Below are 14,021 nucleotides of genomic sequence, written 5' to 3' on the forward strand. Positions count from 1 at the left end.
TCCTTCACCTCCCACCCTCGTCTGTGTTCGCAGCACTTCCTGTGTTTCTGCCCTGTCCTGAACTTTCCTTCTCTTCGCTGCTTGTTATTTCCTTCATTCCTTCTGATCTTCCATGTTGCCTCGCCCGTGTTTTCCTCTGCCCTCTGTTGTTGTCTCCTCTCTACCCATGTTTCCCCCCCTGATCCTCCTCTTCTATACTTCCTTGTGCTTTGTTGGCACAACGACACCAACATGCACATTCACATTCGCCAACAGTTGCACATGTATATATACACACACACCCCTGTGCTCACACTTCGCCAGAGAGCAAGAGAAAAGGAGATCATGCTCTGTTTGCTGGGGTGAACACATTGCCTGAGGCTTCGGCAGCAGGGAATGAAAGCTTTCACCTGTGAGATATTGAGTGTGTATTTATGGACTGTGGCGTGCATGCGTGTTGTTTGTGAGAGTGTGTCCATGTGTGCTGCATTGTTTCTTGTAATATAGCCACAGTAATATTTGGTTTAGGAGCTGTTCTCAAAACACTGACACTTTTCCTTTGAGATTGCTTTGCCCGTTTTGTCCTGGAAAAACCTTGTTCCTTAAATTAAATCCGTTTTTTTCTGTGTGTTTTGAAAAAAAAAAAAGAAATAAAGAAGAACAGGAAAAAGTTTTTATCATTTCTAATAGATTTTCAGAAAAGATAAACTGGTCTCCAAGGTCCTAAAAATCAGGTTCTTCAAGGATGAGGCAAAGAGACTTTAGGGTCCAAAAAATAAACGCAGCTTAAATGTGAGATTTTGAGACATCTCTTTTTGTTATGGAGAAGTCTTGTGTAAAATCTGTTTAACCATGCATCCTTTACAAGCATTACTTATGCCTCTCAGTTCTGTTTTTGTCCTTCAAAAACAAGATTAGAAATTTAGCAGAGCTTAAGACGGCCAGAATTGAAACAAATGGACCGTTTGAACGATTCCTAATGCTAGCTCCTGGAAGAAGAACTTTTGTCCAGCTGGATGAGGTTTTTCTTTTTCTCTCTCCGAATCCCCAGCGTTCCAAATTACCCATTATTTTCCTTCCCCAATCACAGTATCGATTGTGCACACTAAGTGGGAGATTTAAGTTTGCCTCGTGTCTGCTGAGAGTTTCTCTCTGTGCAAAAAGGGAATCTCTCGAGTTTCTGCATAATGCGAGCACCCCTGCTTATGCATTCCACCATCTCGACTGGTCTTTGTGCTGACTTCGCTGCACATTTTCCCTTGAGCTCCCATCAGTTCACAGACTTCTGGGTCTACACTGAAGCAAGTTAAGAGAGATCAGTGCCGACAGTGATATACAGCGACAACTTTTCCTCTATGGCTCTTGTGTCAGACGTGTCAATCTCCCATCCCTACAGTGTATCCTTACTTTTCCATTTAAGCAGACAAACATCATTTTAAACAGCAATTAACTTAACAGTATTAGACTCCTGCTTTTTTAAATCATAATAATCCGACATTGCCTTGAAAAAATTGGGATAAAATGCCAAAAGCATCTCTTTGTCAAGATGCAGTGACCCATTGCTTATCAATTCACTTATCTGCTGTACATCGGTAAGGCTCTGCATTATGGATCACCTCTTGTGGACATGTTTGTCTCTTTAGTGGAAAGAATCATTACAAATCAATTTAATCCGTTTTATCAGTTTGATCCCATAAAAAAACTCTTTTATCCCGGTGGGACCAATGTTTTCCACTGTGACAGTGCCCCCATCCACAGAGCGCAATGAGTCTCTTAATAGCTTGATGACTACGGCAGGTGAACATCTGTTGGAGATCTCAGACCTCCAGTCGAAACACCAGAAGGTTTGTTGCAAGCAGCCTCCCAGATTGTCTCGTAATTGCAATACCCAAATGCTCACAAGCTGCTTTGCAACATAACAAAGCAGCATTCACCACCCCCACCATCAGAACACGGTAAAGTCAGTGTCCAACACGCCGCACTTCTACACACCTCCACAATCAAGGTGCAATGAAGGTGTTCTGGTGGCACATGCTCCACCCCGTTACTAAAACACATTATTTTAATTTTCTCTTTTCATTTGTCACCTGTCTGAGCTGCCAACAAGTTTGCTCATTACCTACACATTGCTTTATTTTTCCTCTTCTAGCAGCGCTTCACCACAAACAACATGCAGTGGTGTCACTCAAAGTAATCAACACAGCAGCTACCCTTTGCCTTTCAGTTTTAGCATCTCCTGTAAAGAGTCTTTGGGTTTTTTAACCCAGTATCCGTCAAGACATTTTTAAACACATAAAAAGGTAGCTGTTATACATTACAAAGCATATATAAACCCTCTGCACAAGGACATTTGCCAAACAGCATACAAGGTTAGCGCTTAGCCTTGAAGATTTTAAAGTGGCATTAAAATTGGAGTTGTACAAGTCACACTTCCCAAATGTCCACCAGTGAGGAGCACTTGCTGCCTTTTTGCCTGTAGTAGATAACAGTTGATTAGAGGAATTAAAGCTAACAGCTACTTACATCACAGCCAAAGTGGACCTCCTTTTCATGACAACGTAAACCACGGAGAACAAGTTCATTTAACCCGAAAGGTTTGGTTGATCCACACCACTTATGCCTTTCAGGAAACTGCAGCCTATTCCAGTAATAAGCAGGGACACTGGACAGGTCTCCAGTCTAATGGGCTCCACACACAGGGAGCAACAAATGACAGCGACAGGCGAAATTCATTGCAACCCAGCTGAAACCCAACACACGGGACACAACAAACAGCAGCAACAGTGGTAGTGTCACACATCTCACTCTCTGACTGCTTGTCTCTAAGAAATGGGATTGGTTATGATGCTGGAGGGAATTTTGGCATTTTTGCTGCAGTAAGTGACAGATGAAACAAGACGAATGATGAGTCAGGAAATTTTTCTTAAACTTACTGTTAACTCTACTTTACAAAGGAAAAAAAACCCAACCCGGTGTTGATCCTATTTTAAAAACAAGTTAACATCCTGGTGAATATCATCGTTTGATGTCAGCGCTGAAGGACGATCCAGAAAAAATGAGGTTTTACTTGAACAGTTGCTGACGAGCGACAATAGTTGATCATTTCTCAACTTTCTTGTGTCGCATCAGAAGCCCCCTTGTACACAACTGCCTAACGAGGACGAAATTTCACATCCATGAATGTTGCCTGTCGCTTGGCTGGAGCAGGGCAGATATATTTGCTTCATCACGTGACTTCCAAAGGAAATGACGGGAGAATAAACGACGTTGCCCCCCTTGTGTCGAGCCCATAACGCAGGACCAACAAGAGAGACATACAACCACTCACTTGGCAGAATTTATAACCTGTTATTTGGATGGTGGGAGGAAGCTGGAGAACCCAGAGAGAACCTACAGATGCACGGGCAAACACTATACAGAAAGGCCGTTTGAAGCCGTCCCAGTGGAGGCTGGAACCAGAGACCCTCGCTGTGAGGCAGCAGTGTTCGCCACCACACCAACATGCAGCCAAGTTTTAGTTGTATATTTGGTTCAAACACCTAAAATGATTAATGTTTGAAATAATTCATGAAGTAGAGACGATTTCTTCAAGTTCATTCAACAAAACAAAAGTTGACTGTATAGCTTTAAATCTGGTGGGTTTTTTCTCTGTATCACTGACACTGATATGTGCTCGGGTCATGTTAGCAACTTGTTGTATTCCCACAAATAACTGACAAGTGATTTAACGCAACATTAAAGCAGTGACATTGTCTTTTAAGCACTTTACCATTAAGACCACATGCAAAGCCTATTTCACTCCGACTTCTTCTACTATTCTGCAACTGAACCCACAATAAACCTCCTATTATCAATTTTGTCATGGTTTATGGGTTTTTGCTCAGGTTTTATTTCTGTTTCTAACTTTCTGTTGTCCTTAACTCTTCTGTTTCTTGTCTTTTCTTATTTTGTACAGTCACAGCCTTGCATGTTCTGTTCTCATTACTTTCTGTTTAGCTCGCCTGATATAATTCACTTCAACTGCTCCTCATTTGTTCTCCTCGTATACATACCCCTTAGTTTCTCTTACTCTTTGGCAGATAATTGTTGAATTTTGTGTGTATTTTTGTCCTTCTAAGTTTATCAGTCATCCACAATAAACCCTGGATCGTTACGCTCGTCTGCCTCCTGCGTTTTCTGTCTGCTTTTAGGTCCGCTTTCTCCTTCTCACCGTTACCGTTTAAAGCCATAATATCTTTTGTGGGTAGAATACCTATCCTTAGAGACAGTTCTGCCGTCTCTGACTGAAAACAATAAAACAGACCTGATTATATGTTAGTACATTTATTTCTCACCTGATTAACCTTAATACCTTCATGCATTGCCTTCTTTTCCAGTGTCACAGCGATCACATGTTGTAGAACGACTCAAATGTTTGTAGAATAATCGAGAGCCTAAATCTCTGTCACCTTTTGCCAAACAACATATTCCAAGTGGTAGATTTCCATTTAAATGTTGTTATCTCTGTCAAGTCAGAAAGAAAAGGAAGAAATGAAGGAAAAAAAGGCGGTCGATAGTTGTTAGCTGTAGTGGGAAGCTGCACAGCGTATCATTACGATTAAGAGGCCAAGCAGCTAATTCAAGGGCTCCTTCATGAAGACGGGCTCCTCCTGATTACGCCTCCACTCCTCACTGATCTTTCTCAAAAACACGCATTGATGAGGTCTTGCTGCAAGGCTTTCATCTATTCAGCACTTTAGACAACACAGTTTTAGGAGGGGGGGGGGGGGGGGGGGGGGGTTAGTATCTGGCTGTCAGGTTCTGTGTAAAACACATCATATGGTGTTTTTTCTCCTCTAACACATAAAGCAATAAGGACTTCTATTACATTGTTATTATTACATGTTATTGCTCCAAAATCCCTCCCTTCACATGTGTCCATATGTTTCCATTCCAGTATCGGTCGGTTATGAGTATGAATCATGTCCCAGTGTCATCCACTGGGAAAGGAGGACAGCTCTCATGCAAGGATTTGAACTGGTCCCATCCAACCTTGGAGGATGGTCTCTGGACATACATCATGCCCTGAACATACGCAGTGGTGAGCACACACACACACAAAGACATAAAGACCAAATGGGTTTCACATGAAAAATACTTGTTTGCATTTCTGGCTTCCTGCTGGTTTGTTTTTGGCACTCGGAGGCTGGCCGCATTTTCAAAGGCGCAAATTGAATTTCGCTAACTGGAGCTGAATTCAGCTAAATTTTGTCTTTTGAAGCTTTGCTTCCTTTGACAAATGAGCATCACAGTGATGCCACATCATGTTTCTTTTACTTCATTTGATCGTCTCAAAGGATGGTCTTCACTTAAATTAGAGGAATGTCAAGAATACCAGGATGGGGTGAATCCAGGGTACCAGCTGGATCAGTTTCAGTGTAAACACTTACATTTTAGAGTTTGAGGTGATCATGATGAGGGCCAGATGTTTGACTGTTACATGATATGACTCATTTCTTTAAAATGTAACACAGAAGAAGTTGCATTACACCTAAAGATAACTGGGAGCATTCCTCTCTCTCCAGGAATCCTTCACAAAGGAAATGGAGAAAACGTCTTTCTCTCCCAGCAGCCCCCGGTCATCAGCACCGTTATGGGCAACGGTTTTTACCGCAGCGTCCCCTGCGGACCGAGCTGCAACGGCGCAGCTCGGGACATGATGCTGTTTGCCCCTGTGGCTCTGGCCAGCGGCCCCGATGGCTCCCTCTACATTGGGGATTTCAACTTCATCCGCAGGGTCCATCCCGATGGATACACCAGAACCATACTGGAACTCAAGTGAGTATTGTAAACTTGGTGGTTATAATCGTGACGAGAAAGCGCTGATGTAGAGATCCCCCGCATTGGGAAACTGGAATTTTTATACGTTCGTAGCCAAATGAGCTCAACAAAGCGCCAGTGGGGTTAGCATTGCATTAGCTGTGGTTGGGATCTGTTTGATCTGGGAAGAATGCTGTAAAGTTTTCCTTTATGCACAGGCTGATCGTGTGATGTTCAGACATCGCCAGCTCTAATCTACCTCTTCAGGATGTGAGAGAAGCTTTGCTGCGAAACAAAGCTATTTTTTTTTTCTTTTCTGTGGATTATGAAGATGATATCTCCTACTGTGCTGCAGGCGCTACATTCTCTATTTCTGTATTTTCTCAAGCGTAGATTCCTCAGTGGGATTGCACAGTCATTTGTCCTGTCGAGTGTTCTCCTTATGTAACTTTACACTCCTTAGCTGTCATTAATGCATCTCTGACAAATATTTTTGGTTCAGTCAGAGTGTCTCTATTTGATACTTCCCTATCCTCTGGGAGGAGATGCCAAAAGCTTCCTGTTTAGGTTAATGTTTAATGTAAAACAATACAGTCATCTAAGTCAAAGCTCGTCCCGGTCCATGAGGAGAGAATGAATTTATTGTAGCCTATGAAGCTACTCTTGTTAGCATCATGAGTAATTGTTGTTACCCTCTCTTTTCTTCTTTTCAAACACCCCTTAATGGCTTACTGTCAGGAACCGGGACACAAGACACAGGTGAGAACTACTCATTACCACCTCCTTTTTACACTTGTACAATCACGCACATGAAAACAAAGGACTTGTCAAGAGACAAAAAAAAAAAACCAGGTCATGTTGGAAAAAAGCTTGTGGTACGTTAAGCTGGTTTGTTTGCTGCAAATTGCATTGACCTGGCCTCCTAACAAATACACACAAACACACACACACTGCAGCCTGAATAGACATATATATCACACTCTGATCGTGGTCAGATCCATCCGATCCTCATTTAAATTTCCACCCGGGGAAATTAAATTTGTAAATTGGAAATGAGCCAGAATGTCAAGGATTTTTTTTTTTATTATAGAGGATTACAGAAAATGTGTTTGGAGGATGCATGGGTTTGTTCACTTCCTGAGCCGAGCTAAAAGCACAACGCCAGGAGCAGCTTCAGCATCATCCCTGGCCCCCAGCTTTGTTTGGCATGAGCTCTGCACACCATGTTTGACAGAAGATTAGACAGATGTTATAGAGTTTGTGCATCTGTCTACGTGTGTGCCGCTATCATCGACTGTACCGAGCATATTGTGTGTGTGCTTGTAGGTGTTTATGTAAGAGAGAGGGTTTATCCGATCCACAAACACAGAGTTCTTGTCAAGGTGTCAAATTTGAACCATGCCAACGTTTCAGACTGTATGAAGATAAAAACAGTGACTTTACTGTGACTCTTTATGGTTCTATATTTACGTTTCTCAGTTGGAGATACTTCTGCCTCACTTCTGCCTCCGGTTTTTAGGAGAAGATTAGAAAGATTATTAGGTGAATTAAATATTTTCAACAAACAGAAATGATTTTTTTACTTCAACGAAATACATTTTGATTCAGCTAAAACTCCTGGAAACTGGCGAGCAAGCAAGGACGTTTAAACAGTTGAGCTGTTAAATTAGCTGCGAGTGGATAAATGGTTCAAACAGATAGCTCCGAGTATGGAACCGAGTCTTTAATCAATTACACAAAGCAGATTCTCCGAGTTGATAAATGAATGACTATCTGCTGTATTTCAGCCATTTATCTGTAAGTGGTTGAATAAAAGCTTCACTTAGATACAAATTAATAATGAATAGGTATTTGAAGTTTTAACAGATAAATTGTTAATTTTGCAAAATACATAACAGACTTCAATGTTTAATGTCTCCCACTTTACAGAAGCCATTTCCAGAAAACTTGGGACGTGTTCTTGCAGCTGAATTGTTTTTCATCCTTTAAAAGGGATTTAAAATTTGATGCCACATTTAAAGTAGTTAAACGTAATATTACCAACAGTTATGAAAAGCTGGACAGTCGATATTTACAAAATACAAGATTCCAGCTTATCCCCAGTCTGTGGTTGCTGTGATCTGATCCTCTTCTTCTTATTGAGCCTTTTATTCTCAGTAGGAGAGATCTGACCTGCAGGCTTTGTCCTTCTTCTATATCCACTTGCCTCTCAGGAGAGGATGTCATCTGGATGAGATGTTTGTAAAAAATTAGACCTCTGCATTCGCCGAATCTACCACATCTGCACAGAATTTCTGGATGCAGCAGCACACTTGGTTGAATAAAATGACTTTCCAGGGAATTCCCATGTCTACATGGCGATATTGATTACAGTGACATTACAGGTTCTCATGCAGTGTCCTGTGAGGGTCAATATATCCAAGAAGTTTCAGGTCTTGGCCTTTACACCCACAGATTTCCACAGTTTGAATCATTTCACAATATTCCACTCTGTAGATATTGAAAGATAAAATCATTCTTTATTTTATTGCTGGTTTTTGGCTGTTTGTTGTAAATTGGTCACAACAGGGAACCGTTTTTCCTTGAATGTTGCTTTTATACCCAGTCCTGACACCCTCACCTACCAGCAGTTAATCTACTATACTGTTGACTCATCAAACTATTTATTTCTCTCTTTTTTAAAGCAGTGAATGAAATAAACTATTTTTTATATAAACAAAAAGTTAATAAAAAGGCTAAATTTTACACATCAGTGAAACAGAGTGTATCATGCAGTATAATAATATTTACATGAATAATAGTTAAATTCATTCTTGTCTGATATTAATTCAAACATGGAAGCGATTCGATTTTGGGAGTTTGGGATCACTTGAGTTAATTTGGCAGGTACGTTTGGATACATGACAAGAAAAGGTCTGAAATCTTCGGCCTACGCCTTTTGAACGTGATTCCTCTTCAGGCACTTTGGGTACTCTTTCTTTTTTTACCCGGGAGGTTTCTCCTTTAGTTCCTGCTTCCTTGTTCTTTTTTTTTTTTGCCCTTTTTCCACAGCAGCTTTTTACTGTTCGCAGTGTGTTAGTGTCTCCCTTTTATTCTATACTATTGTTCTCCTAAGTCAAATACATTAATAATTCATCCATATTCAGCTTTCAAAGCTTTTCAGTACGCATTCTTCCCAGCAAAGTGCCTATCAGCTGAAAGGGCTTCAAAACAAGGTTCTCTCTGAGGGGAGACAATATGGGAAGTGCTCAACAGGAAACCGCTGTCTATTCTTTCTCTTCATGAATTTGAGTATGGAGAGAAGCAAATATAGTGGAGCAACTCCTCAACTATATTATCTATAAGCCTGTATGGTGGCTTCAGAAAGGCAGTCGGGAAGATGGAGATCCTCCCGTACATCACCTCAGATCATTGCTTTCTTATTATAAGTGGAAGCAGGAGTAGAAGTTGTTTGTGGTGTATCTATTTGTTGCCCCTGTTCCTCCCGCTGAATGAACATATTCAGACATTTGAGCATTTAATCGGGAAAAAGGGAGTGATTTTCCGACAGTTATGTGCACTGCGCAACGCTTAGGGTAGCTTCAAGAGGCCCGACAAATATCATAAGCTGTGCTGAGCAGCGGCACGCTCTGAAACTCTGTGAATAACTCTCAGAGGATCAAGTTTAAATTATGTATGTGCAGTTCAGTGCAGAGCTCTGTAAACAGTTATGCACTTAATGGACTAGATGACTGACAGCAGCCTTCCTGTTTGTGTGTTTTTTTTCCTTTCTTTTCCTCTTTTTTTTGGTGGGTGAGGGAATCATTGTTATTGTAATATGTAAAGAAAGTTTTTTCCTTCAACAGTAAGAGCTAATCTGACTGTGTTTACTTATATTCCAAAATAACAATAAAATAATAAAGACCTGTTAAGTTCAACACAACACTGGCGTCGTGGGAGCCTAGAAATATGCTAATTAAAGAAAAATGACAAGATCCACCAGCAGGACGGTGGAAATACTCTTTCTTGGTGGCTTGAATTTCCATTGAAAGATTTTTTATATATTTTTTTCTTTTGATTGAATGGCCACAGAAGAAATGGGGAAGAAAAGAGCAGTTAAACAGGCCGTCGTCCGGTTTAATTGGCAGGAAGCCTTTGACCAGACCCGGCTGACACTGGATTTCACACTTCAAAGTAATTGCATGGAACTCAGTTAGCGACAGCGTTCAAAGTGCAAAATTTCTATTCCCCTTTCACATTTTTACCGTCATTGTGTTCAGGTCTTAATGATACAACACAACAGCCTCGTGGTATCAAAGGTTTTTTGTGTAATTAACGAACTTCAGTCCTGCAGCTGCATGCTGTCAGTGCTGGCATTCATTCTACGCGAGTAAAGCCTACAGTCAATAGAGGGGTAAATTAAATCAATGCTCACTGGGTGCTAACAACAACGTGAGGCTTACACTGAGAAGAAAAGGACATTTTAATATAAGTGGTATGACAAGTGTGTGATTTCATAGTATGGACAACATGCTGTGTATCCATGACCGCTGCTCAATAATCTTTTGTTCACCTTTCATAAACTAACAATAAAAACGAGAACAACAGTTAATTTTGTGCCCACATGACTCATTCGTCTCAGGCCAGATATAGCTATATGAAATGTCTGGGTTTCATTTTGGCCTTGGACCTTTGTTCCACGTTATTCCCAGTCCCTGTTATTGCTCCACCGATCTTCCAGCCGCAGTTTTAGCTCACAGTTTTCTGGACCGTTCCAAAGACAAATGAAGGAAATGACAATTAAAGGCTTAAAAAAAAAGATGCATCCCATTTAGATTAAAAAGCAGAAACATGGTGATAATCACAGAACATCTCTGAAATGCACCAGTGTTCTTCGAGGTGTCATTTCTGAATAAGATCATGTAAGGATGCGGCTTATGGTAAGAATTATACATGCACGGATTATGCTGCTCTCCACCTATCGAGCTTGCATTTATTCATTTAAACGTGCGGTTTCTTATCTCCCCCTGACATGTGGGAACATTTCTGCTGACAAATAAATGACTAACCGTGTAAAATCTTCGCTCACATAAAAACATCCTCGTGGCCTCCATGTGTGCGCTTGTCGGCCAGGCAGCAAACCAAAGGCGCGCAGTCAGATCTGCATGAAAGACGCTTTGAAAACAGATGAATGCTTATTCTGCAAAGATCTTCTTAAAAATCTCAGACAAAAATAAAAAGATTGATACCCCTTCTCATAGTATCATGATATAAGAGTGTTTTTTTTAAGACGATCATCTTCAATTATCACAGCAATCTCAGCTCTCAGCAAGCTTTTTGGTACATTATCACACCAAACATGGAGAAATAAAAGAGAGTCTTCATAGCAGTCAAGTTTGACATTACAATTTTTATATTATTACGGCAATAAAGTGCCACAGTGAACCTCCAAATTAACTCCAAAGAGCCCAAAATGATGTGACAAGAATTACAGAAGCATCCAGCAGCATCTAGGTTAATCAAACTCGTGTCATCCTCGCAACGCTTTTGTGAAAATTCACCATATAGACGAGTTCAGAGGACAAAAGCTTTACAGGAAGGAGAGCACCCCCACTGTGAGACATGAAGGTGTTCTCCTGGACTGCTCTGCTGCAGCTGACACTCGCTATCTCCAATCAGCACCGAGCAAAAGGAAATCAGAAGATGATCAAGGCTTTCGGGAGAGAAACATACTGCCCGGTGTCAGAGAGCTCTGCAGGTCACGACCCCTCCAGCAGGACAGGGATCCAAAGCATACATCTCTAAAGCACCCAGGGATGGATGATAAGGAAAGTTTGACCATTATGAGGTAGCCTGCTGTGAGCCCTGATGTCGGCTTAAATTTAGAGTCGGAGGGGGAAAAACTATTTAAAGCAGAGAGAAGAGAGGCGGTTGGCTCCAGAAGAGGGGCAGAAACAAGTAGGAGCTTTATTTAGATCTTTAAAAAACACTCGATTCCAGCACTTTCTACAGATTTAAGTATGATTTCATATTACAGCCGCTGAGTTTAATGATGTCACATTAAATGATTTTCACATTCTGCATACTGACCTTTTTTATTTGGCAAATAATTAAAAAAAATGGACACAATTAATTTCTGTAAATAAACATTAAAGTATAATATAAACTTTCCTGCTATTAAATCTTAAACAAGATATTTTAAAAGCTAATTAAAATGACTAAGCTAGCACAGCATGACTTTATCGTATTTACACATCACGCCTTTGGATTGGACCGAAGCTGACAGCAGCCCTGCATCGTAGCATAAATTAAGGATATCTGATGATGGCCTTTTTACCACCAATCAGTTTTGTCCAACTCTTAATTTCCAATACTGATATCAACCAATGCCACTATTTTTTGGAGCAAGTTGTGCCAAACAAACACAATTATCTGAAAACCTACAGAAAAAATCTCTTATATTTTGTCAGTTTGAGTTGTAAGAGATGTAGCTGAAGAGTTTGATATATAATATGCGCATGTCGTGTAAATGTTGTGCCATTAAAAAAGTAAAAACCATGCCGATAATTACATTTTAATGTCGATCTCAGCCGATGTTATCAACATGCTGATAATATCAGACTCTAGTTTAAATTATGTACGAAGTAAAAGGACAAAGTGAACAATTATTACTCATTTACAAAAATGTTTAGCTAAGAACTGAAATTAATTTTGATATTTTAAGATAAATATAGTTTATGTTTCTTCCAACTACATTTTTCATCTATTAAAACACCTAAGACTTTTATTTCGGACACTTTTTAAATTTTTGGTTTTGGTAAATCTATTCCCAAGTATGTATTCTTTGTTGTAGTTAAGAAAAAAAAAGACATTTTGTGTCAGAACAAAGCAAACGGAAACAGAACTACGGAGATTACTGTGTTGATACTTCATCTGTATTTTTCATTTGGATCGATGCTATTGGCTGATTGATGTATATGTCACCGTCAGTGTATAAAAAGCTCTCATCATCACCAAGATGTCACTGACACATCACATCACAGTTGTTCTGCAGCAGCTCCACTAACCCCCCCCCCCCCCCCCCCCCCCCCCCCCCCCCGTCATATACTGCATTCACTACTTACATATCATATGTATGTCTGTGTTTATATGAATATAATTATAATATAATTCTGTGTATTTCTGCTTTTTCTGCATTGGTTTTTTCTCTCTCTCTACTGGGGCTTCTTGGCCAGGTCATGTTTGCAAATGAGAATAGAGTCTCACATATTTACCTGCTGAAATAAAGGAAAAAGGAACTAAACTTAAAACTGGGGTAGGTAATCTTAGTTAGAGACATTTTTTTATTCTGGATGAAGTGGTTCCTCGTCCTGATAGTAGTCTGTACATTTTAAAATCAAATAAGAAACATAGTTAGACCCCTTTAGTTTACTGTAAAAACTCTAAACGTTCAGACCAAAATGAAGTTTTGTTAAACAGCTAAACAGCCGAGAAAGAGAAAATCGTTGGTGGAAAAAGCTGCGGATAAAAAAGCCTCGGATCACGCGAGGAGCAGAACCAGAGGGGGAGGAGCCAAGACAGGGCGCCACTTTCACATCCTGCTCGCTAACCAACATTACCTACCCCAGCTTTAATGAAGAAGCTTTCTGCAATGATGGCCGTCCTTCCGGTTCCTGTCAGACCTTCAGATCCGCTTCTCCCACCATCTTATTGTCACCTGACAACCATCAGAGGCAGATCATCGAGCTGTTCTGCTCTCCAGTTTTAATATTCCCTCCCCCCTGACGTTCACGATGCTAATTCATTTCCACATTTTAGATCAAAACTCAAAATTCATTCATTAAAACTCTGTTTCTGCTCTTCGTGTTGTTAGTCCATAATGTCTCTCTCAGAAGCAATGCTAAATATTTGTACTGGGAGAACTGGACAACCGGAAGTGATGTAATAAAAAAGTATGAAATACTTTGACGTCCCGTTTTCAGCATTCAGTAGAATTCTGTATTTTACACACAGATGATAACATATTGATGAAGATCTGTATATTCTTTTACTTTCAGTGGTCAGGTAGTGGATTCTTTTTTTTTTTTGTTGTTGTTTTGTCCACATAAGAATCATTTTATCATTTAAAGCTTCTGTAAACTAAGAAATAACTGTTTGTTTGTTTGTTTTGTTGTTCAAATGTTTCATTTTCTTTTTGGGTTTCCCTTTTGCATTTTTTTTCCTTCTTATAAATGAATGAATGAATACTTCATTTCATTTATTTA

At 40.1% G+C, this 14,021-nt stretch overlaps 1 protein-coding gene across 1 annotated transcript in view; it reads left to right on the forward strand.

Moving 5' to 3' along the window:
• The window catches only part of tenm1 (teneurin transmembrane protein 1), a gene marked incomplete at both ends in the record, with an annotated part of 226,610 nt that overhangs the window by 135,472 nt on the left and 77,117 nt on the right, over nt 1-14,021 (forward strand). Inside the window, 3 exons of the mRNA XM_079250462.1 lie at nt 4,916-5,059; nt 5,544-5,796; nt 6,517-6,537. Coding sequence (XP_079106588.1) covers nt 4,916-5,059; nt 5,544-5,796; nt 6,517-6,537 — 418 coding nt within the window. The remainder of the gene's footprint in view (nt 1-4,915; nt 5,060-5,543; nt 5,797-6,516; nt 6,538-14,021) is intronic.

This window comes from Telmatherina bonti (genome assembly GCF_933228915.1).
Source record: "Telmatherina bonti genome assembly, chromosome: 12".
NCBI classification, from domain to species: Eukaryota; Metazoa; Chordata; class Actinopteri; order Atheriniformes; family Telmatherinidae; genus Telmatherina; species Telmatherina bonti.